At 39.1% G+C, this 26,202-nt stretch overlaps 1 protein-coding gene across 3 annotated transcripts; it reads left to right on the plus strand.

Annotated features, from left to right (window-relative positions):
• On the plus strand, nucleotides 1–26,202 carry tcaim (T cell activation inhibitor, mitochondrial). Of its 3 annotated transcripts, none has more exons than XM_062983931.1 (11): nucleotides 1–162; nucleotides 4,224–4,281; nucleotides 6,349–6,478; nucleotides 8,024–8,177; nucleotides 9,168–9,420; nucleotides 13,885–14,007; nucleotides 16,142–16,239; nucleotides 17,185–17,276; nucleotides 19,722–19,855; nucleotides 21,335–21,466; nucleotides 23,845–26,202. In XM_062983931.1, the coding sequence occupies exons 2-11, from the start codon at nucleotides 4,253–4,255 to the stop codon at nucleotides 24,086–24,088; spliced, it is 1,389 nt and encodes a 462-aa protein (XP_062840001.1). In that variant the 5' UTR covers nucleotides 1–162; nucleotides 4,224–4,252; the 3' UTR covers nucleotides 24,089–26,202. The 3 variants fall into 3 exon arrangements, with proteins under 3 accessions (XP_062840001.1, XP_062840002.1, XP_008119536.1); XM_062983932.1 differs by having other exon boundaries at nucleotides 19,722–19,954; nucleotides 22,693–23,987; XM_008121329.3 differs by having other exon boundaries at nucleotides 4–162; nucleotides 19,722–19,954.

Genomic DNA, 26,202 nt, shown 5'->3' on the forward strand with positions numbered 1-26,202 from the left:
CGGCGTGCTCTCCAGGCAGTGACGTCACGCCGCCGGCCCCGCCCACCGCGATCCTCCTTCGCCGCCTCAGGTGCTTCTCGCGGCCGAGTCAGTGAGGGAGTGAGAGAGTCTGCCCTTCGGTGTTGTGTCTTCCTCGGGGAGTGATGCAAGAAGGCGGGGAAGGTGAGCGGTTTGGGCGGCGAGGCCCTGGCGAAGGGAGCGGAGGGCTGTGGTAGTTACAGGCGGCTGCAACAAGCGGCGCCTTGGCTGAGGCCAAGTTGGAGAGTAAAGGCCCCTCAGAGGCCCCACTCCCGCAGGTGGTGGTTCTGAGGTGTTTCCTCGAGAGCAAAAGGCCTCCCGCCTTAGAAGGCGAGGGTTGAAGCGGCCTGCTCGGGGGGAAAAGCCTTGCACGTCTTTCTTCGTGATATTCATTACTGCAGTGGTTCTGGAGCAGGCATGGCTAAACCTCAAACCCCGCCAGGTGTTTTGGACGTCAACTCCCACAGTTCCTAACAGCCTCGGGCCCTTTCCTCAGTCATTGGCAGAGACACTCTTCACAGCCCCATTTCTTCACTGGAAGTGAAAAATGTAACTTCTTCTCAAGTCAATGTGTGTGTTTTCCAAGAACATGTAATTGTAACTTTAATTGTTCATAACCCAGCATTGAACCATAAGGTTGGCCGTCCAATCCAACCCCCTGCCAAGAAGCAGGAAATCGCATTCAAAGCATCCCCGACAGATGGGCATCTACTTTGGTTGTTTGTTTGTTCAGTGACCAGGGGTCCCCAAACTTTTTAAACAGGAAGCCAGTTCACGATCCTTTGGACCATTGGAGGGCCGGACTATAGTTGGCCACTGAGCAATAATTAATAATAATAACAATAATTAAGAGGGTTGGAAGAGACTCTTTGGGCCATTGAGTCCAATCCCCTTCTGCCTTTGTGCGCCGAAAGCACAAGCAAAGCATCCTGACAGATGGCCACCCAGCCTCAGTGTTAACAATAATAATAATAATAATAATAATAATAATAATAAAGAGCGTTGGAAGAGACCCTTTGGGCAATTTAGTCCAACTCCTTCTGCCTTTGTGCACTAAAAGCACAAGCAAAGCATCCCTGACAGATGGCCACCCAGCCTCAACGTTGTTAATAATAATAATATAAGGGTTGTAAGAGAAGAAGAGACCCCTTGGGTTATTTAACCCAACCCCCTTCTGCCTTTGTGCCGTGTGGGCCGGATAAATAGCTTTGATGGGCCACATCCGGCCCCTGGGCCTTAGTTTGGGGACCCCTGGTTCAGTCGCTTCCAACTCTTAGTTACCTCATGGGCCAGCCCATGCCAGAGCTCCCTGTCGGCCATAACCACCCCACCTCCTTCAAGGTCAAGCCAGTCACTTCAAGGATATCATCCATCCATCTTGCCCTTAGTTGGCCTCTCTTCCTTTTTCCTTCTATTTTCCCCAGCATCACTCTCTTCTCTAAGCTTTCCTGTCTTCTCATTATGTGGTCAAAGTACTTCATCTTTGTCTTTAATATCCTTCCCTCCAGTGAGCAGCGGGCATTATTTCCTGGAATATGGACTGGTTGGATCTTCTTGCGGTCCAAGGCACTCTCAGAATTTTCCTCCAACACCACAGTTCAAAAGCATCTATCTTACTTCGCTTAGCCTTCCTTATGGCTCTCACATCCATAGGTTACTATGGGGAATACCATTGCTTTAACTATGTGGGCCTTCGTTGCCAGTGTGATGTTTCTACTCTTCACTATTTTATCGAGATTGGTCATTGCTTTCCTCCCAAGAAGTAAACATCTTCTGATTTCCTGGCTGCAGTCTGCGTCTGCAGTACTTCACCCCTAGAAATATAAAGTCTGTCACTGTCTCCACATTTTCTCCATCTATTTGCCAGTTATCAATCAGTCTGGTTGCCATAATCTTGTTTTTTTTATGTTTAACTGCAACCCAGCTTTTGCACTTTCTTCTTTCACCTTGGTGATAAGGCTTCTTGGCTCCTCCTCACCTTCATTCATCAAAGTGGTATCATCTGCATATCTAAGGTTGTTAATGTTTCTTCCAGCAATTTTTACTCCAGCCATCATCCATCAAGCCTCTGCTTAAAAGCCTCCAAAGAAGGAGCCTCCACCACACTCCATGGCAGAGAGTTCCATTTCCGAACAGCTCTCACAGTGAGGAAGTTCTTCCTAATGTTAAGGTGGAATCTCCTTTCCTGTAGTTTAAAGCCATTGTTCTGCATCCTAGTCTCCAGGGCAGCAGAAAACAAGCTTGCTCCCTCCTCCCTATGACTTCCTCTCACATATTTGTACATGGCTATCATGTCTGCACTCAGCCTTCTCTTCTGCAGACGAAACATGCCCAGCTCTTTCAGCCGCTTCTCATAGGGTTTGTTCTCCAGACCCTTGATCATTTTAGTCGCCCTCCTCTGGACACATTCCAGCCTGTCAACATCTCCCTTCAATTGTGGTGCCCAGAATTGGACACAGTATTCCAGGTGTGGTCTGACCAAGGCAGAATAGAGGAGTAGAATGACTTCCCTGGATCTAGACACTAGATTCCTATTTATGCAGGCTAAAATCCCATTGGCTTTTTTAGCTACTGCATCACATTGTTGGCTCATGTTTAACTTATTGTCCATGAGGACTCGAAGATCTTTTTCACAAGTTTGCATTTCATTTTTTCTGTCCAAGTGGAGTGTCTTGCATTTGTCCCTGTTGAACTTCATTTTGTTAGTTTCGACCCATCTTTCTAATCTGTTAAATTCGTTTTGAATTCTGCTCCTGTCTTCTGGAGTATTGGCTATCCCTCCCAATTTGGTGTTGTCTGCAAACTTGATGATCGTGCCTTCTAATCCTTCATCTAAGTCATTAATAAAGAACAGAACTGGGCCCAGAATTTGGTATACTGGGAGTAGATAAAAGAATCTCAGCTGCTACAGTGAGAGCTGAACTGGAAATTTACACAAAAACCTGCTCTCCAGATTGCTGGACATGTGTCTATCATGTGAACTGCTCGTTGTGAAGATTGAATTTTAGCCAGTATTCTGCAACCATGACCTAATTCTTCATGGCTCTTTTTCTCCCTCCCCCACACCAATCCATATTAAGATCTTTGCAAACTGGGATTACTGGGTTTGTGTGACACAGGAATGGACAAACTTGGGCCCTCCAGGTGTTTTGGACTTCAACTCCCACAATTCCTAACAGCCTACTGGAGGGCCCAAGTTTGCCCATGCCTGCACTAAGTGAAACAGCTTGATCTCCCCAAACATGTATATTGTAATGACTTTAAAAAAATAAGGTGATTAATTGAATGTCACATAAGCAGTTCTTCATAGGTTTTACATACCGCTATTGACAAACTCTAGGGATTTTTTATCACTGACTACCATACTGTTAGGTACAGGAGTCAGTGTACTGTATAAATGAGTGCAGTATTTTAGACTTCAACTCCCACGAGGCCCAGCCCAGCCAATGAAGAAGGATTGTGGAAATATTTGATTGAAATATGTTGAGAGCTGCAGGTTTCCAGCTTTGGATCTACACTGATTGGCAGCAGCTCTCCAGAATCTTTCCTCTTATTTGTATGTATGCAAACAGTTGGTGCTATAAATACCCTTACTTACTTAGGCAATCTCTTGTTTTCAGAAAATGATGGCCTTCCAAGTTCTTGGAAGATGCCTGTGCATGAGGGTTTTTTTAATGTATGTAGGTCAGTTCACAGCCGATCAACACACAGTCTTCACAGAGTGAGTGTCCCAACCAGTGGCGTAGTTAACACAACGAAGGATGGCTTCTCAATCTGTTGCAGCCTTCTTCCGCCTTCACAGCCGTTGTAACGCGTACCACGGTATCTTCCACCTGATCTGCCATTGAGGTCTTCAGATTTTGCTCAGTCTGGAACCTCTCGTGCGGCCCCACCTGGGAGTGCATGACTCCAGTGGTTACACCCGCAGATTCATTGGAACATGCAAACTGTCACCACAACAAGGTGACAATCCATGGAAATATTAATTTCTCATAACACAGAACTCTTCCATGATATCTTGAAAAAAATGATCTAACAAATTCTGATACTTTTTTAAGTTGAGAAAAAAATACCATATACTGTATATTCATTTTAAGTTGACCTGATATTATAATTCTGCTGCTTATAATGCAAGTATTTTTGGAGGGGCAGGTATACAAAATGAAATGCATTGACACATTTTCTTTCCTTGCTGAATTTTACAGGTAATTTGGAATAAAGATTAAGTGGTGAAATGTTTTGTCATTGGGAGGCAGTGAAGAGGTAAGGTCTGTAAAGTTTAAGGGGCAAGTTTTAATTAATACATTGATTAAAAGTGACCTCCGTTTGTTGAGATTATAACTCTGGTCTGTTAAAGATTATCAGTTTGACACTTTGTCAGTTAGAAAACTTTATATCCCAGCCAGACATGCTTTCATGGAATATTTATTTTCCTCTGTGTTGTTGTGCTACATGTCTAAGCAGGTCTGCAAAGAATATCAACATTTGCTTTTCTTCCAATATTTAGCATATGCTATTGCCAGTGGTATGCACAACATATTTCTTATGGGATATGAAACTATGTTAACTTGGTTGTTTGGTGGCAAAGCAGGGACAGATTGTATTGCCATCTTATTATCAAGGTAAAATTACAATTTTGACTGCCTATATGGTGTATTATAGCTTGTCTAAATATGTATTAAAATATCTCTGTTCTTGTATGAAAAAATATATCACAGAACAACCACAACAGTGCTGGTAACTTCAGACATATTCCTGTATTTTTGCCTAGATATACTTCAGTATGCTTTTTACTTTAAAAAAATCTAGAACAGACTATCCCAACCTGGTGCCACTCAATCATCCAACTTTAGTATGTGATCCCTTGGCAGTGTGCATATTTTATACACCTGTATCCTATTCCCTTTTTATTATTATTTATTTACCATATTTATACCCCACCTTTCTCAACCCTGAAGGAGGCGTTTTGCTTTTGTATCAACCATAAAATAATAAAGCACCAAAGAAGCGAGAAACATATACAACAGTACAGAAAAAATCACCAGCTAGAATTCTAAAAGGTAGTATAAATTAAATTGCTAAGAGACATTGCACATACCTTACTGTGCTGAATAATAATAATAATAATAATAATAATAATAATAATAATAATTTCATTTTTATACCCCACCCCATCTCCCCAAAGGGACTCGGGGCGGCTTACATGGGGCCAAGCCCAGGCTAAACAGACAATGTAAAAACACAACAGTAAAACAAATCAATCAACAATAAAATAAATCATAAAATAAAGTCGCATAAAATAGACATACTTGATAAAATCCTGGGATGGCTCCTAAAAGGAACTGGGCCAAAGTGTCAATAGGAACAGCTACTCTAACAAACTCCCAGGCCAATTAATGGTTCCTTCAGGAACTGATGACATGAAAGTCTTGGGGTGCACATCCTCACTTTTACCTTCCTTCAGAGTACAGAATCTTAGCTCACAAAGAAGGAATAGCAACGGAAGTGGAATTTACTGGACATAAACCACACTATTCAGCAAACTGCACTTTTTCTCAGTGTTGCACAACACCAATGTGTGTGTGTGTGTGTGGGGAGGGGGGGGAACAATCCTATCACTATGCAGAGAGAAAGCTGTTGGTTCCGAAAAGCTTATCTCTGCAGATCTTAGCTCCTAGGTTTTTTCAAATCCTAAGGTGCTCTAAGAAGGAGTAAGCTCTCAGAAAAGAAAATATAAATAAATGTACAGCCAAAATGTATACAAAAGGAAAATATGATTGTGGAAGTTCCCTTTTCACATATTTGAAAATTGCTACATCTAAAAGGAGAATGCATCTTGGGGCAACCCATGTATAATTGGAATCTGCTTTGCTATTAGTGCTGTTGTTGTTGTGACTGCATCCTTTTCTGAAATAGGGTTGGAACTGGAGGAGTGGGAGATCTTTGACAGCAGCCATAAACAAATGCTTATTTAATTCTGTATTTTCTGGTAGTGCATACCTGTGAATTATCCTGCTAACTACCTGTTAATGTATAGTCCAGTCAAATTTTATAACTATTTTCCCCATACTTATTATAAAGTAGGTATGCGGGGTGCTGTGTAATGTTTCATATATTTTAATAGATTTTTAATGGCTTTAACTATTTTTAATAGCTTCATGTTGAATTCTGTTTTAATATTTATATTTTGTAGATTTTTAATTTTTACAGTGAATCTCTTTTAAGAGAAAGAAAGAGGAATATAAATATAAATGTAATAATAGTATTGCTTATTTAGGATGAATTTTGTAATCTATTAGATTTATAATACTTTTCCTTACATTTTTAAAGGCTGTGTTTCAAGAAATTGCAGCAGGTTGTCCAAACGAGAGCTTTATCCGGGGCTGATGCTATCAATGCTCTGAGACCATTCTATTTTGCAGTGCATCCAGATTTTTTTGGCCAGCATCCCAGAGAAAGGGTAACTATATTTATTCTTCATGGTCTCTGTGAATCACACAATTGAATCACAGAATTGGGTATTCTCATGTAACCACAGAGCACTGTTTGGAACCTTCTAAAATCACTAGGCACAAAAATTTTGGTGATAGCCCCGCCCACTATCCTGAGACGATATATGGCCCAGTTGCCGCCGAAACCTCTCAGTTCCTTTCATTTGTGCTGCAGCCAATTCAGGAACCTTTTCTTGTCGAGCTTGTCTTCGGACTTTTTGGTTTGTCCTTTGCTCTTTTACCAGCCTTTGGACTCTGCTCATTTTGTGTGGCTGGCCCTGGTCTCTTGGGGCCAGTAGTATGTGCTGTTGCTCCCATTTCTGATTTTTGTTCCCTGAGTTTGGCATTGGCTTTCTTCGTGATAGTTTCCATCACTCATTTGTAGTGGTGCGAGCATTGTTCAGGCAAGTTGCTGGACACTAATAGACACTAGAAGTGCCTCCTCTGTTTGGGCAAAAGGACATTCCATCCATAATTGTATCCATTGCCAGGCTTTCATGCCTCAGGCGCGAAAAAGAGGCGAGGCTTCATTCTTTGTACCAGTAAGCCCTCTCGTTTTCCTTGTTGGCCATGGTGTCGACTTTGACTTCGAAGCCCATTTTGAGCAAGAAGCAAATGGACGTCAGCCCTTCCAATTTTGGGTCATCACAGCTGATGGTTAGGGTTGAGGGTTATGTGCTGTATCCGTATTCCTGGACACTCAATTGGTCTAACTAAATTTCATGCAATTCATTCTTTAATTGGGTGACAGCTAGGGTTTTAAGGCAGCAAAGTCAATATGAAAATGTTTCATAAAAGTAACAGGATTGATAAATTATTTCTTTCTTGTATTTTAATTTATTAAAATTCTTCCTTAAATCTTATCATTCAGCATGGGTCACAGAAACATGGTTAAATTTGCTTCCTACATTTTAAAACCGAATTCCTTCCAGAAAATTTGAGATTATATATCTCAGCCTCATATAGTAATCTCAAGTTCCTCTTCATCTGCTTCATCTATCCTCCCGTCAATTTTCTGAAGTAGGTTTGAGTAGAGCGATAGTTCCAAGGGCATCCAGGAAACTCCATGACTGAGTGGGGCTCTGGGAAGTAGTGTTCCCCTGCTCCCACTCTAACACAGGTTTTCCTATGTTAAAATGTTGTACAATTTGAGGTTTTTAGACAAATGGATCTAATTTACATATGTTTTAATTTTTATAATGTATTTTAATGATGTATTTTTATAGTTTTAATTGTTTATATGTACTGTTTTTGTTTTATTATTATGTTCTTGGCATTAAATGTTGCCAACTGTGTAAGCCACCCTGAGTCCCCCCGGGTGAGAAGGGCGGGGTATAAATTCTGGAAATAAATAAATAAATAATACAATTTGCATGGCAGGAGGTTGAACGAGATGGCACATGTGGTCTCTTCCAACTATGATTCTATGAAATGCTGATGATCTGTGTAGTATTTGCTTTAACATATGCAGTGTTCAGAAGTTAATAACTTGTTTTTACTGGGTTTTTTTCCAGGAAATCAATGAAAATTCTTTGAAAAGATTAAATGGGTATTTGGAGAATCTCCAGAAACCTGGTTTCAGGTCTTTTAAGCCAATTCAGCTCACTTTTTATGTACGAGAGAGAGAACAAAACCTTTCAAATGTCCAAGAATCATTTAGTAGTTCAGGTATTTCTGGCTATTTTGTTGCTTTTACAAAACTAAATGCAGTATGAGCCTTCAATTGTTTGTGAGTCTTGGAGTTCATAGTTATAAAGAATCACAAGGTTTTGAGGCATCAAACAATGAGTTATATTTTGTTTTTCATTTTGCCATACTATAACATAATTTAATTTAATGGTACCAGTTGGCAGTTTGTTTCAAACTAATAAGTATGGACTTGCTTATTCATGGTGTGTTTCGAGTTCAAATGATCCTAGTTGATAGGTTTGTCTTGAAAGCACTGCATTTTTCTATATTACTATATTTTCTCTCAGAATTAATTATAAAAATGTTATTTTATATGCCATGAAAGAGGTAAACTTCATTTCTCAGCCCAAAATGTGCATCATAATTATGGGCAAAAAATATGTTTGTGCTGCATGTGTGTTTGCTATATTGGTGTCATACTCAGACTCATAATGAATGCTGCTACATATAACACTGCCATTGGGGAGGATTATAATTTGAATAACTCATTTATTCTAGAACGGTGTAGACTCCATTTGGAAGAACATTCCCTATTGCTATCAGTCATGGTTAACACAATAACCAAATTACTGCGATGAGTTATAAGTTTTATGCCATTCTCTTCCTGGTTCGCTTTTAAATATAATGGAAAAACAAAAGGCAGTGAGAAAGTATCAAACAAAATAGCAATCTGCTCAACAAGCTGCTGAATTTTTTTCAAAGGTTATTAATAATTAATCATCCTTGAGGGAGTTGTAACAAGTTATCTAATGGCTTATTTTTCAAAAAAAGTAACCTTCCAGGTCTTGTTTGATGCTTACATTTGTTAAGTCCATGACTACTGTTAATTCCAGCAGTGATAACACTGTAACACTATGATTAACTGAAGCTAAGAAGGAAGTTGATTCTTCATGATTTGAGAGAAAAGAATAGAAGCAATGTAAGTTCTTTTTGCTAAATATTATTTTCCTTTGGGGTTGTATTTTATAGGGTTTCGAGCAGTCAGTTTCACTCTTCGCACCAGAGACTTACTAAGCACAGTGCTAGACATCCTGAATTCCTGCAGCTTATCTACTGAACACTTACAAAGCTTGAGCAACAGTGTGAATACTTCGTCTAACCCGGGAACACAAAAACCATTTCCAAGGCCAATTAAATGGGACAAGACCTATTATTCTTTTACTGGATTCAAAGATCCTGAGGAAGAACTGGAGCAGGCCCAGAGGATGGAAACTACTCTGAGGTATTGTACTATGGGATATAAGGCGATTTCACTAGACCTTTGGTATACTGAGCATCATACTGTACCTGTTCAGGAAAAGATGTGGTGTCCCCCAGATATTTTGTGCTATTGATAACCTTCTCCATCAACAAACACTTCAAGACTGAGATGTTATGAAAGTGTGTTTTTCCCTATTCTAGTCCTTCCACATTCAGCAGCAACAGGAGAAGAAAGCTACTGGTTTCAAGTTACTTACTCCTCAATCAGAAATGTTTAAAAAAATGGCCCACTGTTTTCATTGGGTATTGTTTCAAAAAGCTTTTTATTTTTAATGTACTGTGATTAACTTGTTTTAATAACTATATTGAGTTTAATGGTATTGTCACATCTACTTTTGTGTGTATAAATTATGAGCTACTTTCTGATCCAGTCCTGAGGAAAAACAGGGTGTCAGTAAATTATTATTATTATCTTAATATTAACAATAGCAGCCTCAGTAGCAGCTGCCATTCTGTTTCCGGGGCGGGGGAGGTCCATAAAACCAAAGCAGTATGGAAGACGTGACTTGTCCCCTGGCATAGATAATTATCCAAGCCATACTGCTTTGCCCTATGCTTCTTCCCCCAAATAGCTGGGAGACAATGCCTCCTGCTGCTGCTATTGCTACTGAAGGTCTTTTTTTTCCTTTTGCTGCTAAATCTGGTTTATCCATTGTAAATATTGAAAGAGATTTAAATATATATTTTTAGACTTTACTTTTTGGTTCTTATATAATCCAACTTGATCATATCTCACACTATAATCAGTAGAATTAGAGAAGGTGGGAGCGTGTAGCTTAGACCAGACATTCATGCACCATTTCATCCTTCCTGAGAAATATTTTCTCTTGAAGCCTTTTTGAACTCACATAAGCTCACTTCTGTCCTCTTGATTTTCTTGTCCCAAAGCTTAAAACAAGAGAAAATAGTGTGGTATACACAGACACCACTAAAGAGGATTCATTCTACTTCCACATAGTACCTGTCATTTTTTTAAAATGTCCATATTACTTTAATTTTTTTATGTGGTTATTTGGTCTTCCACCCACTTGACATTTTATTCCTCTGAATTTAGACATAAAGTAGAGTCTCACTTATCCAACCTTTGCTTATCTAGTGTTCTGTATTATCCAACGCAATCTGCCTATTAGTAGTCAAATGGTTTTGTAGTCAATGTTTTCAACACATTGCGATGTTTTGGTGCTAAATTCATGAATATAGTAATTACTGCATAATGTTACCGTGTATTGAACTGCTTTTTTTGTCAGTTTGTTTTAAAACATGATGTTTTGGTGCCTAATTTGTAAGATCATAACGTAATTTGACGTTTAAGAGGCTTTTCCTTTATTCCTCCTTATTATCCAACATTTTCGCTTATCCAACATTCTGCCAGCCCGTTTGTGTTGGAGAAGCGAAGCTCTACTGTATGTCAGTTCCAGAAGTATTCTAAAGAAGTTAATCACAACAACAGTAACAATATATTTTTGTTTGTTACCCGACTCTCCTCATGGCTTGAGAGGATCATAACACAAGTCAAAACACATCAACATAAAACATACAATAAAATACATACATTGAAGCATATGGTACAAAGATTAAAATATAATAGTAATAGAATGCCAAAATAGCTAGATCTTTATTAGGATGGTGGGCAGCTGGAGTCCAGTGCTTGAACTGTGGAATGCCTCTCAGGTTTTCACATTTCTGCTTCCACCTGTTCAAGTAATGTAGATAGCTGTCAAGGACAGAACGCCACAAGATTCAAGATAACAGAGTTTATTGGATTACAGAACTCAAAAATGCCCGTAAAATACAAGGGCCAGGCAGTATTAGCCTTTAGGAGCAAAAAGGGACAAGGAAAAACGTTCAAAAGATAAACCGGATTAAACCGGAGTTTAATCCGGGTAAAAACAAACTGCTTGCTTCAGCCTGGGGATAAACAAAACAAAAGCCGAGGAACAAAAGATACAAAAGAATGCAACTAATTGGCAGCAGATTCCTCTCTGCTGCCAACACTGTGCTTAGAGTAACTTGCGTCGCTCCCACACACACAGCAGACAGGATTTCCAACACGAACAGATCAGCCAAGGATTGTAGCAGTAGAGTAGACCCAGTTCCTTTCCGTAGATCAAAGCCAGAAGCAGACGTTTGTAGTTTCCAAGTCCAAGAAGGGGGAAGTCAAGCCGTGGTCAGTTCAGTCCGAATTTCAAAGCAGGAGATGGCGTCCGTCAAGAAGACGACGGAAGGTCAAGCTAATAAGAGTAAGCACAGGTTTGCACAAACAAATGCCCACACAATTCCTCCCGCCGTCTGACCCTGAATTCCAAAACAACTTACGTATCAGCACACGAAAACACACCAGTCTTCAGGAAAGCGTCCCACACAGATCCCAAGCGTTCGTCCAGATTACCTTGCCCAACGCAATTTGCAATTGCTCCCAAGCCCCATTTTATGCCAGTTACAAATCCTCATCACTGTCAGCTGTCCTCCTTAACCCGGGCGTTTCCTCATCACTTTCCTCATCAGAGCTGGAACACCTCTGACTACGCCCCACAGCATCTCCAGCTGTGGATCCCGTCCCATCCCTCCAGCTTGACCATGGGTCTAATCCTGAAGGTCCCCATTCATCTTCTATCCCATCATTACCAGTGGCACCCAATTCCTCCCTCACCCGAGTCCAATCCATCTCATCCTCCTCCGAGCTAACCAGCCCCTCCTCCATTCTCTCCGTAAACCCCTCAAAAGACTCTTCGTCAGATGGTGCTGCAAAAATGTCTCGCAGTCTTTTTCTTTCTCGCTCCTCGAGAGTATCTGACTCTCGAGGAGTCTTACGCCCACGTCTGTCAGTAACAGAGCCATGAGGCTCAATCATAACAATAGCAGTCTATCTCTGGTGGTTCAGCAATGTGTGAAGTACCTCAATATATGAAATCTTTTGCAGTGAAACTTTTTATTTAGAATAATCCTGTCACTTGCATTACCACTCCCACTCACTTCCAAAATAGAATGAGCCAAGCATGTTCAATAATACCTGGGGGATTCTTGAACAATGATGCCGTAGCCTCCATTATTCAACCAACATGGTCCCCCTTCCCAGTTTAGGAGCCGTCACCTCCTTCAATGAGCTTCAAACCCTCTGAGTTTCCTGCAGTTGCAACCAAGAACTTCATGTCCATGATTCTTGCCAGCTTCCTCTAGGAAGCCCATAACAAGCAGAGGTCACATTGCAGCTGATTTTTACACAGTTAAGGCAAGTGAGCCAATGAAGTTTCATTTCTTTGATTGAAACAGAAGTATTTGCTGAAAAAGCTCATTCTCTGGAGGAGAGAAGAGCTTCCTAGCAGTGCCAGCCCATTGTCAAGCCTTGTACCAGCCTTATGTGGAGTAGGAACCAGTCCCTATTTTCCCATATTATTTCTAGGTGCAATAGTGAATTCTTATTTGATAATAGTAGTATGCTCATGCCAGCTTTCCAGCCAGAGCCTTTTATGGCACCGACTATGTATCAGTGAGTTATGGGAACAGGTGCCTTTGAGGAAAGTAGTGACAATAGAATCATGATCTTCTGGAGAATTTGAGTCAGTATTTTGTTAACTGGTCTTTGGAAAATGTGTTGCTCAGGCCACAAATAAATCCTTGGCATAGAAAATCTTCACACTTTCTACTTTGTATTGTTATCACTGTCTTAGCATCTGTCTTACAAACTCTTGATTAACAAAGGCTAAAGTCTAGGTTTCTATGAAAAAAATAGTGCTCCAAACTCATTTCTGGGGATGTTGCCAGCGCTGTAGAGCACTGAAGAGGGGCGGGGGGGCACTTCATGCCAGTGACAGTTGGATGAAGGCCAATTACAGCTTTAAAGAAATGAAACCATAGCAGTGTTTTATCCTCAGAGTGAATCTGCAGCCCTGCAAGACACTGTAGAGCTACAGCTCTAGACAGCATACCTATTGTTGGAGGATGAGTGGAGTTGGAATCCAGCACAAATTCCCTTGTCTAACGTATACCAATAAACAACACATTATCTGTATTTGAATTATTTATGTTGCTAAAATGGTGTCAGGAGCAGAGAGATTTGAAGAGAATTAGTGGAGTCCCAGAGCACTGAAAATATTGAATAGGAGGAACCTAAATGAGTTGAAAATTCCAGTGCAAATAAACTATACTTAGTTTAAATATAACATTGGCTGACTTACATAGAAAGTGGAATTAAGTATCCTAAAAGATAGCATGGCTAGCTAGCTAGCTGAAACAAAACCCTGCAAAATTTTATCATAGGTTCCATTTTTACTAAATATTTTTGCACCCCCAGCAGGAACCGAATTCTTTCTTTAACATATTAGAGTACTTTTGTGGCAACCTTTAAGCAATTCCATTTTGTTGCTCAATTGTACTGCTGGTTTTAAAATGTCTTGGTGACCAGTATTGTTGTATTTTATGTTTCCAGTTCCTGGTTAGATAATAATGAAAAAAGTGCAGAAAAGAAGTTAAAGGATAGCTTACCACTCAGGGAAGAACTGGACCGCTTGAAAGATGAACTCTGTTGTCAGCTACAGCTCTCTGATATTAGGTAAGAAATTGGGTGAAAAGCATTTTAATGTAAGACTCAAGGTGAGCAGAACAGTACTTCTGGAACAAGCAGGAGTTTAGCAAATAATGTATGTTCCATTTATGCTGTCATTAAAAATAACACAATTTGCTTTCAGTAGATTTGCATTATTTAATGAGAGCCTCTCAAGTGCCTTATTCAAAAATTCTTGTGTGTGTGTTTTTAGTGGCTTCATTGTGGCATTTTCCTCACTGTATCATGTTTATAGCACTGGAACAATAACAATACATATTCTAGCCAGCTGCCCCAAAGAACTGGGGTCTAGAAGATATATCAACTTGTGTATTAATTTTAAAAAATAGCATAATTTTATTCAATAAAATGTGCACTATAAAGATGTAAACAAATCACAGAAACATCAGATATAGAAGACAGTTTTTAAAAATAAAATTAAAACAGCATAAATAGTAAAGCTGCCTGCAGGACCATGAAAAAGACAAGATAGAAAGGTCATCAAACAGATAAAAACAGACTCCTGGAAATATCCTAAAGTAATATTCAGCATTTGATATTATTGTATTATTCTATAAAGCCCGAATTTCCTCTACATACACAGTTGCAAAGGAAATAAAGTTAATCCCAAAAGAACTACTTTTGTGAACCTCTACTGGTTTCCAAAGAAAAATACTCCAACATAAAAAAAATGTTAAAACAACCAATTACAAACTGAAAGCAAAACAATTCTCAAACAGTTGACTCAGAAAAGCAATCTAAAGGAGCATATGTACCAGCATATATATATATATATATATATATATATATATACACACACACACACACACACACACACACACACACACACACATATACATACATACATACATACATACAAATATGCCAGTTGCAAGTCCACTTTAATACACTTAAATTCACTAAAATGGTGTAAGCACAGTACAGATATTAGAATAAGAGCCCAGTGTGCAGGTTACTAAACCTAAAGTTAAATGCTTTCAGTGGTTTTCTGAATGAAATAACAAAGTTGTGGACATTGAAATATTGTTTTATTTTTTCATATTTTTCAGTACATTGAAAGAAACCCTTTTTTGTTGTCGAAGGCTTTCATGGCCGGGATCACAGGGTTGTTTTATGTCTTTCGGGCTGTGTGGCCATATTCCAGAAGTATTCTCTCCTGACGTTTTGCCCACATCTATGGCAGGCATAGGTATTAGTTTATCCATACCTCACAACCTCTGAGGATGCCTGCCATAGATGTGGGCGGTAACATCAGGAGAGAATACTTCTGGAACACATGGCCACACAGCCCAAAAGACATGGAACAACCCTGAAACCCTTTTTTGCTTAAAGAAGAATTGGCCGATATAGTGCAATAGTGGGCAAAATGTTGCCATCATGTGACTCCTTTAGGTTAGGATCATCCCTCACCACTGCCCATGAAAAAAAGCAGTAGGATACCTCTTTTCTCTTGCACTATTCCAGCGATTTGGGTCAGGGAGAAAGCATTTGGCTCTTAGGCTTTTTTAAAAAAATGTTTAACTCTGTTCTTTGCTCTGTCCACAGTAATTATGGTGCTAGATAGGAAATGTAAAGTTATCTAATGAATTCAAAAAGGAATTTGTGTCAGTATTTCAAAAACAATTCACTCAAATTCGGTACAGTTTTGTTTTGAACTATGTCTGCCATTGTTATTTAGTGGGGATTTCTTCCCAAAAAGCATGTATTGGAATAGCTCACCTGCTATTTCAGTGTTAAAGTAATGATGGGAGTCATGGCCCTCTACAGGATGTTGGAGTGCAACTCTCAGCACTCTTTCCCATTGGCTATCCTGGCTTCTGGGAGTTGCAGTCCCAACAACATCTGGAGGCTAACACTTTATATTGTTAAATGTGTAGAATGATCTCAAAGGCACAGTGTTTTTAATTTCCACTATTTCGTTTTTCTTTGCTCTCTTAATAAAGCTTACCTCTCATGTAGAATTTTGCATTGTAGGTCTGGATAGAAATGCGTAGATGAGTGATATGTATATGACATTGTTTCACGTAGGTTGTAATATAAATACCATCCTGTATACGTTTTGTTGCCTACGATGCTGTATAATTTTAAAGGTATAAAATGTCCTGTTCTCTGTTGTTTGTAGATGGCAGAGAAGTTGGGGTATTGCTCATCGGTGTAGTCAGCTACACAGTTTAAGTCGTTTAGCTCAACAGAGCCCAGAAGCACCAAGGAATGCAAAAGGTACCATATATACTCATGTATAAGTCGATCTCATGTATAAGTTGAGGGCATAATTTAGGGCCAAAATTATGGATTTTGATGTGATTCATGCATTAGTCAAGGGTAATTCTATGGAGAGACGAAAGCACCAGTACTGCTTTGGGTGGTCAGTGCCCCCATTTTCTCCCCCAGACATTCAAAAAGGGCAAAAGTGGCATCATGGTAGAGATAATCAAGAGGTTTGTGCTATTTTTAGGTTTTCTTGGGACGAATAATGCTCTTGGCTTTTGCCACTCAGAAAAGGATAATGTCACATTGACCCAGTTTTGAGGGGTTGATTTTTTGACTAAAATTTCTAGACTTATACATGAGTATATAGGGTACATCCCTTATTTTGTTTCAATTTCATTTAATAACAGTAAGTTGCACTGCTCTTCACTGAAGTTGGTACAAAAATACAGAGCTTGGGAACATTACATTTTTGGATTGCACTGGCCAAAATCCTTGAACCAGTAGAGCTAATTCTGAGAGCTACAGCCAAAAAGTGTTTTTCATGCTCTGCATGAAACTTATGAGTGCAGCTTAGGTATAATGGTGTAAAGTTCCTGCTTTCTTTGCAGGGCACAAATTAGGATTTTATATCTGAACTTTAAAACCCTAAATACAGTACAAATCCAACAAGCTGGTGGCAGAATTCTCTTCTTCCTATTCTGATGCTTCCGATGACTGAAAGCATCCACTTAACATAATTTTGATGAGGATAAATTACGTTACCGTATCTTACTTACACGTATATTAGTATAAACAGGATGTTGACATCAAGATAGCCTGAATCACCAGCAGAGGGTGTACAATGTATATCTGGAAATCTCTAGACTAACCCATATTGTTGTGAAATGACCTTGCTCCAGAATAACAACCATCCCACGTTTATAGAGACTGAAACACATTTTTCCTTTCCAATAGGACGCACAGTAATATTTACAGATCGCTCTGGTATGAGTGCAACAGGCCATGTTATGCTGGGAACTATGGATGTTCACCATCACTGGACCAAAGTAAGAACTGGTAACGGAATTAGGTTTTTCTTGTTGTATCTAGCATATCTTTGGGAGTGTGCTAAATTTGATCCCTACAAGATGCTTGAACTTGCTTGAAAAATATTGTCACATAGCGGGCCCATGATCACATGTGCATTGTTAATGAGGTATCTCCATCAGCCATTTAGTTAATTGCATCTATGATCTCATTTTCAAATTCATATATCATTTATACTTTATGCATAATCACTACATTAAAGATAAAATAACATGTACAGTGTACAGTGCTGTTTATGGTGTTGCCTATCCATACCTGCAAAGTTTAAATGTTAGGGCCGTATTATATGTAGGAAGCAATACCATATTAATAATTTGTATGTTCATATGTTTATATATTTGATTTATACACACTTCTCTTTCAAAATGGGATTCAAAGCTATTTAAAATATAAGTAAAGCAAAACAGGAGTATGTGGCATACAATTTACAAAATATTAAACAACCAATCCAATTAAAATATGAGCCTTGTTCATTCATTAGGGTTTTTGTAGTACATCTGCAGTTAATGAAATGTGTTCCTGAGTTTTACTTCTTCAATAGAGACTTTAGTACAAGAGATACAGTAGAATTAACATGGACACAATAGGGACAGATTCTTACACCCCAGAAAAGAAGAGTCATTCAACATGTTTCAGCAAATTTGTTACTCAAATGTGCGTAAGTGAGTAAACAAATACATTTTTGAATCTACTAGAGGCCACTTTAAATCTTCTAAAATGCACACTCAGATATAATTTTTTACCAGCCTCCACTTTTTATATGGTTACATTTTGGTGACAGTACTTTTAGAGTTGTTCCTCTACATTCACTTGTGTCAGAAGCAGAGGACCCCCGTGAAAGTGAAGAAACCACAAATAAAAAGATTAATTTTTAATCTGAGCAAACTGCTCTCTAGGAATCTCTAGCCTTCCATATATCTCCGTGGTCAATATCCAGATGCTGGACTACAACTCCTGTAGTCATTAGACATCATGAATAGAGCTGATGTGAATTGTGATGCAGTCATATCTGGAAGGCTACAGTTTGTTCTGTTTAGTCAAGGAACTGAATTTTGATACAAGGCTTGTGGATATGATATCTGACTTCAAAATGATCTTTAACCATCCCACAACCTCAGAGCCACAAGTGCTGTTGGGTTGCAATTTCTATTATCCCCAGTCTGTATGAAGGGTAATCAAAAGTGATGGGAGTTGGGTAAAAACTAAAGATTGTTGATCACTATGTAAAATAATTCTCCATCCATAGATTCAATGGTCCTTTGAAAGCGACAATAAAGCTGATGGTGGCCCTCAATGAAAATGGGTTTAACACCCCTGTTCTAAGGCAACTCTGTGATTAGATTTTAGTAGATGTTGACCATAAAGCCACACTGGAGGACCTAGAGTTCCCTAGAGATAACATATTAATCAAATATGTGAATAATCAAATCAGCAAAAGTGAAACCTGAAAATGCTTTTTTCAACATGTCAGGCTAGCTGGGGAGGAAAGCATATCTGTTTTCCCCTTTTCTCTGTTTTTACTGATTACACATGCTTAGTAAGCTATTTTGGAAGCAGCTGTTTACCTTGCCTGTCATACGTAAGCACACAAAGCTACAGTAGGATCAGCTAAAGTAGAATCCCATTCTTGCCCAGCTTTGGCTTTATTGTCTACTACTGCAACACAGCACTGAAAGTCAGTCTTTCTTCAGCCCTCCTTCAACATCCTCCCAATGCCTATGCAACAAGAATACTTTCAGATAGACAGAGAGCAAGAAAGTGGGGGGAGGATGGGCTGAGTGTGGCTTCCATAAGAAGACTTTTTGTGAAGTTCTTTTACAGGGGCTTTGTTAATTAAAGTATGCTTGTATTAACATCTTAATGGTACTATATATGTTGCTAAAACTAGTTTGGAAAGTCACGGGACTGTTTGTGGATGGATGGCTCACACATTTTAAGAGAAATTTCTTTTTTCATACTTTTTTATTCAGAAAAGCAATATATAATTGTACAAGAGTAATAGAATATACAAACATGTTTTTAAAGATTGTATGTTTTAAAAGCTAAACATCTACACTTTTAACCTACTACAACTTAAAACACTACAACTAAGTGCTTATTAAAATGCAGATTGTAAACAGAAAAATAAAACACATTAATAAACACCCTTACACAAAACACAACACTAATGGACAAAAAACCCCATTAATCTACTAACCTCCCACTCTTTTATCTCATGGTTTTATCTCGTATGAATCTTTTCTCTTTAGACAATATGTAGCCACACTTCTACTTTTAATGATTTTTTTCTAATTCACAAATCTCACAATTAACAAAGGCCCCCACCACTATTATAACAAAATAATAAAACAAGTCCCAATCTTTGTTAAAATTGAATTTTATAAGAATTCTTTTGTTTTTTGCAGATTTTTGAAAGGCTGCCAAGTTACTCTGAACTTCAAAAAAAAGTGCTGCTTCTGGAGGACCATATAAGCCATCTTTTAGGAGGCATACAAATAACATACGTTGAAGAGCTGCAGCCAACGCTCACCCTGGAAGAGTATTACTCCATCCTTGATAGTTTTTATAACCGAGCGCGTAACAGTAGGCTTCCATTTCACCCTCGTAGTTTGCGTGGATTGCTAATTATTTTAGAAAGGTGTGTTACTAAAAAAAACACTTTACTTAATTTCCTTTTAATTATTCCATTTCAGTATTAGTATCAAGTTGATGGAGAGTTTATGGTATGGTATAGTAGGGATATACAGTTATATTTTAATAGTAACTCTCAAGCAACAAGAAAATATAAATATCTGGTAGGGAATATACTGCATTTTCATTTTACAGAGGTAAAGTGTAGTTGAGAGACACTGGCTTGCTTCAGTGACACATTCATTTCATGGCTGGGTTTTGTAACAGGTACTTTGGGGTACTTAGCTCTTATTGTTACCCAGGGCACTCCTCCTGTTTCCTCAGTTGCGTCTGCTACAACTTTCGGCTTTTTCAAACAGATTCTTGGTTCATGCATCTTTACTGTATTTCACATAATTATTTCACCTAAATCAAGAGAGCCCACCTAATGTATAGTCTTAATTTTTTTTCTTTAATTATTTGTCTGATTCACTGAGAATGAAGAAAACATTACTAAGTACAGCATTGGGAAACATTTGTTTAACAAATATTTACAGTATGAGCCATGGAGAAATTAAGAAATCGGACTTCCTTAACTATTTATTTGCCTTAGCTACAATTGGAGCACTGAAAAATGCATGCAAGGCAAAACTAATGAATCATGGTTATTGTTTCTTGTGTGTAAATACACAGTTGTTCTCCTTACCTCTTAATAGAGTAATGGCTAGAATGTCAAGGAATTAGACAGGGGAAGGTGTCAGTTAAAATTAAGGTGCAGGTTTCTCATGCTTACTGTGTAATTTGTTCACTAGTTCTATAGTATTTCTTGTCAGGACCAGATATACTCATCTGCGTGCAGTTTTAAACTGACATTTGGAACAGACAAACAGCTTCCTGCTCCAGTGCATAGCAATAAAAGACTGTCATTTCTCTTCTTCTGGACAAAATGAGATTTAGAACAGGCAGCAAGAGTACCACTTTTTTTATATCTGTTCTGGTGGTTCCACGATATTGAGAGAAACTTCTTTCACTCTGGCATGCATAGGACAAAAAGATTTGGTTAGCAAAAACAAAAGGTCCCTGGTTGCTAAGCCAAGTCAAAATAAGCAGATTCTTTTAAATGTGTGTGTTCAGTTTGATGTAATGATTGCAGTTCATTAAGGAACTGTTCAGTGTGCTCTTGTGGGGTCCAAATTCATCATTTTGCTATTTGCTGGAAACTTGTGCTAAATTTTTACATCTTTCTAAGATCTATTCTTCCCCAGCAATGATCTTTAGGGGCATCCCACGCTTGTCTTCTCTTCAGGCTGAAATGCCTAAGTGAGGAGCACTACATTAAGCAAAAGCCTTTCAGGAAAGAAGTATAGGTTGATCAGTTCATTTTATCTTTAATGCACTTTTATTGCAGTGACAGGTATGCACCGAGTCTGCATGAATTAGGCCATTTCATCATCCCGACATCCTGCGATTTCAGTGCCCTTCTGTGGTTTATCATCACCAATGCACAGCAAGCAAGAGAGAAGCTGGAAAAAAAGGAAGAGTAAGTAAAATATGTTGGTGTCTGTGTTTCATTCTGGGCTTGACATCTTGGGAGATTTCCAGGAAGGGGGCTGTGGAAAGAACTACTCTACTTAGTATGAATAAAAAGTGAACATCAGCTAAAACATTAGAATGAGTAAGGCGTGACAGCATGTTTTAATTCAGTAAAGCATAGCATTGTCTTCTGTCACATTTCATAGAATCACAGAGTTGAAAGGGACCACATGGGCCATCTAGTCCAGCCCCCTGCAATGCAGGAAAAGCACAATCAAAGCACCCTGACAGAGGGCCATCCAGCATCTATTTAAAAGCCCCTATAGAAGGAGCTTCGATCACACCCTAAGGCAGTGAGTTCCACTGCTGAACAGCTTTTACAGTCAGGAAGAGCATCTCACCTGTTTTTATGTTCTAAACCAAGCTTGGATACAGTCCAAAAGCCAACTTCCCTATCCTGGAATCTACTGTAGGCAGATTCATATACATACACACAGCCAAATTAGAGAAGGCCTATAATTCAGCTTTCAGAAGAAGGAATTCTCTCTTTTAAAAAAAACAAAAAACAAATCCAAAACAAAACATTTTATTCACTGAAATATGACACACACCTTCAAAATATAAAGTAATAAAAATTTACAGTAAATTACAATCCAGATCATTTCAAAATATCAGAGTAATCAAATTAATGTGTGTTTGTGCATTTTAAATTGGAGGTAGGAAATGTATAATAATATTAACTTTATTCTTGTATCCCGCCTCCATCTCCCTGAAGGGACTCAGGGAGGCTTACGCACGGTACAAAATGTATGTATGTGTGTTCAAGTTCCCTATGGATTTGTAGCAACCCCGTGAATTTTCATGGCATTTTTCAAGGCAAGGAATACTCAGAGGTAGTTTGCCATTGCCTTGTTCTGAAATGTCACCAAAAGCACCTAATATTATTTGCCCCCTCCCCCCATGCAAGTACTAAGTAAGCCTGAACCTGCTTAACTTGCAAGATCAGAACGGATCTGGCATCTTCAGAATATTGAGTCCTCTCTACATATTGTAATCTATGTATTTGAAAGGGTACTCATGAAAAGCCTTTCCTAAGCTATGGTAACTTGTGTTGCTAAAGTATAATAAATACTTCTTTTTCCACTAACATAAGAAATTGTATTTTACAAAAGGAGTTGGGGATCTGCGTTTTTGTTGACTTGTTTTTAATTTACTGTATTTTCCTGTGTATAGGACGACTGGGCATATAAGACGACCCCCAACTTTTCAAGTCAAAATATAAAGTTTAGTATATACTTGCCATATAAGACTACCCCTTAATTGGGGGAGACACCAACACAGTCTGTTCCTCTCTGGTTCTTCTGGTGCCGTTGCCATCGCTGCCAGCAGCCATGGCGCGGCCGGGCCCAAGTGCCGAAAGCCAGGCAAGGGAGGCAGCACCACACAGCCTGGCCTTGCGGAAAACCTCTCACCCGGCTCCCTCTGCCTGTCGAGCCCGGCAAGCAGCGAAAGCTGGGCAAGGGAGGCAGCACTGCGCAGCCTGGTCTCGCAGCAAATCTCTCACCTAGCTCCCGCCACCCACCGAATCCATCAAGCAACAAAAGCCAGGCGAGGGAGGCAGCACCGCGCGGCCTGGCCTGTAGCAAGCCTTTCGCCCAGCTCCCGCTGCCCGCCGAGCCCAGCAAGGAGTCGAGGGACCCATGCCTCCTCTGTCACCGACTCCTTGCCTCAGGACTGGGCCACAGACAAGGAAAGACTGGTGAGCACCTGCTGCTCTTATTGTCTTATAACCAGCGTATAAGACTACCCTTGACTTTTGCGAAGATTTTCCTCAGTTAAAAGGTAGTCTTATACGCCGTATTATGCCGAAAAAATACGGTATTATTATTATTATTATTATTAATATTATTTATTTCTCCAAGATAGGGCACCCAGTGGCTGCAAAAATGGACTAGGGTCACATGTCAGTTTCTGAAACCAAAGTTGTGTACATACATATGCACAATCTGACCTGAATGAAACACAAGAGAAAGTTGGAGAGTTAATTTCCCCTTGGTATCAGTGTTTGCCATTTGTTCGCCTGTGATTATGCTTTCCTCTGTAACAAATTGGATATGATTAGAGAATTGGATGGAGATTGGCCTAAAGAGTATGCATGGGAGATAGGATTAATCTGAAGGGGAAAACCAGCTAGAAAAGATTTGACTACGTCCATTCCTCCACCCACTACTCAGGTGGATAGACAGTCTTTCACCTGTTGAATAGATTATTTTCAACTCTGGGTAGAAAGCAGCTAGCAAATAATTTTGTAGCAGAAGGGGAGGTTCTCTTAAATTTTAAAACCCAATGTGATGTTCATGTGGGATGGGGGTGTTTACTTTTCAGGTTAATGAAGCTAGAAAAGCAGCTGGTAGAGGCTGCTGTGGATAAATTCTGCCTCCAACGACTATATAAGGAGCCTAGTGTTTCCAGTGTGCAGATGATCCATTCATGCAAAAGACTGCTGGAAGAAGATTTACTGCCATACCTGCAAGGCATGCACCTCTGCATATCCCACTTCTATTCAGTTCTGCAAGACGGAGACCTCTGTATCCCTTGGAACTGGAAGAGTGGGCGGCACACCCAGTGAACCGACAAGTCGTTTGTTTTGTGTAAGAGAAAATGGAACTTTCCTTAGAATTTAATGAAATTTCCAAGATGCTAATTTTCATGCCAGTATTACAGGTAAACAAGATATCTGCATGAGTTTTAGTGGCTGTTAATAAAGCTACAAACAAGTGTCTTTTAAAGATAACCTCAGCAAGTCTAAATGGTTTCTGTATGTATCTGCATCAGGATATAAGTGAAAGGGCCAATTAGAGAACAAATTATCCAAAACATGAATAGAATAGAAAGAGCACAGAAATACGTAAATTTTATACATTTTTAAAATAATTAATTAGATATAGACTAGTGAGCTACCTAAACAGGGTGGATTGTAATATATAAGGAAATGTGTTTGAAGCATTCTTCAAATTGAAGCTAATCTGTGGCACAGAGAATGTTGCAATGTAAAAGCAAGAGAGAGAATATCTCTAAAGCTATATTTTGTGTGACATGTTTTATTTACAAATTTGTATATAAAATGTATTCTAATGAAAGACAATATTTATTTTTCAAGTTTGCTGTACAGCTCACTTGAGTAGATTTTATAAATGATTATTGAAAACTGTTAACCACTAGACCTTGCACTTTCTACATTTTTTCAGATAGACAAAAAATATCAGACTAAATTATGTTTTCTTCATACAGTTTGTGAATGTTCCTTTTTTAAACTAAGGAGCTGTTGTGCAATTTTTTACAGGTTTCTTGCTAGATGCACTCAATCCTACACAAAGTGTGGCAAGGAGAGCTAGGGAAATATGTCCTGTGCTCCATACCTCAGGTCCTTTAGATATGAATGGCCCTGCTCTTTGCTTACAAAATCCCCATGTACGTAAGTCCCGGGGGATGGCAAGCTTACAATTGATCCAAGACTAAATAGTGGCCTAGCTTTAGGTGTGCTCCACTTTATGTCCACATGGAAACATGTATGTGTTATTGGATGGTATGGGAAAGTCTTAAATATGTAGCACCCCATCTTCTTATGGAGATTACAGTCTTTCTGTCAGCTGTACATGTGGAGGAGTATTCGAGGGAGGAACCAAATTGGACTGAAGTTACCATTTTATGTGACATCGTTTGAATTCTTAAAATGAACATCTTGTGTTTATATTCACATCATCTACAGCAGTGGTTCCCAGCCTTTGGTCTTCCAGGTGTTTTGGACTTCAACTCCCACAATTCCTAACAGTTGGTAAGATGGCTGAGATTTTTGGGAGTTTTAAGTCCAAAACACCTGGAGGACAAAGGTTTGGGAACCACTGAGCTACAGGAAGACAGCTTATTTAAGGGCAGGTGACCTGTGACTCTGTAGATGTTCACATTCCCATCAGCCTTTTTAATAAAGCCAGAAATCAAGGATGATGTGAATTATAAGCCTGAAACTCCTGGAGGGTCATAGTTAGCCACCCTGATTAAGATGCACAGAGACGTTCCACATTATCACACCAAGCCTTTAAAGCTGGCAGCCCCGCATTTCTGCTGCCTGCATAATTCTGGGAAATGTAGTGTAATTCTTAGCCACAGAGGTCCTCATCTTCCCAAACTACATTTCCCAGAATTCTGCAAGCAGTAGAAATGTGGGGCTGCCCGCTTTAAAGTTCTAGTATGATAACATTGGTTATCTCATATGATTTCACTAACACAAGGTGTAAACTGAAAACTTGTTTGATAAGAAAGTATGACAAGCTTGCTTTCAACCATGAATCGGTATACCTAATCAAAAGCAGAGATGTATTGGTGTACTTTATTTGATGTATAAACACGATCAGGCTACATTGCCTTGAATGTTGGCAAGATTTGTAGCTCTTACCTTATTGAAATGTATGTGTACTTTGTGTTTCAAATGTATGACTAGCTTGGTGAAATTTCTGATACTGGAAAAGGAAGAAATGGTTGTACTACAAATGCTTGAGCACCTTTGAATCCAGTGGAAACTGAAAGCACAGTGATTCCTTCAGACTAATCCCTAAACACGGAGGTATCTATTTTGTTGCTGGATATCAGTAATCTGAAAATTCAGTTGTCCTATGTCAGTATTTTGAAGTATTTCTGATGAGATGTCATTGCTGTTTTTTAAGAAATAAAGTAGTGTTTTCAACA

The sequence above is a fragment of the Anolis carolinensis genome, chromosome 6 (genome assembly GCF_035594765.1).
Source record: "Anolis carolinensis isolate JA03-04 chromosome 6, rAnoCar3.1.pri, whole genome shotgun sequence".
NCBI classification, from domain to species: domain Eukaryota; kingdom Metazoa; phylum Chordata; class Lepidosauria; order Squamata; family Dactyloidae; genus Anolis; species Anolis carolinensis.

Coding starts and splice junctions, on each gene's coding strand:
- tcaim (XM_008121329.3), top strand. CDS start 4,253: ATGTTTTGTCATTGGGAGGCAGTGAAGAG. Junction 8,178..9,167: donor AGAATCATTTAGTAGTTCAG/GTATTTCTGGCT, acceptor TGTATTTTATAG/GGTTTCGAGCAGTCAGTTTC. Junction 21,467..23,844: donor AAGCTGGAAAAAAAGGAAGA/GTAAGTAAAATA, acceptor TTTACTTTTCAG/GTTAATGAAGCTAGAAAAGC.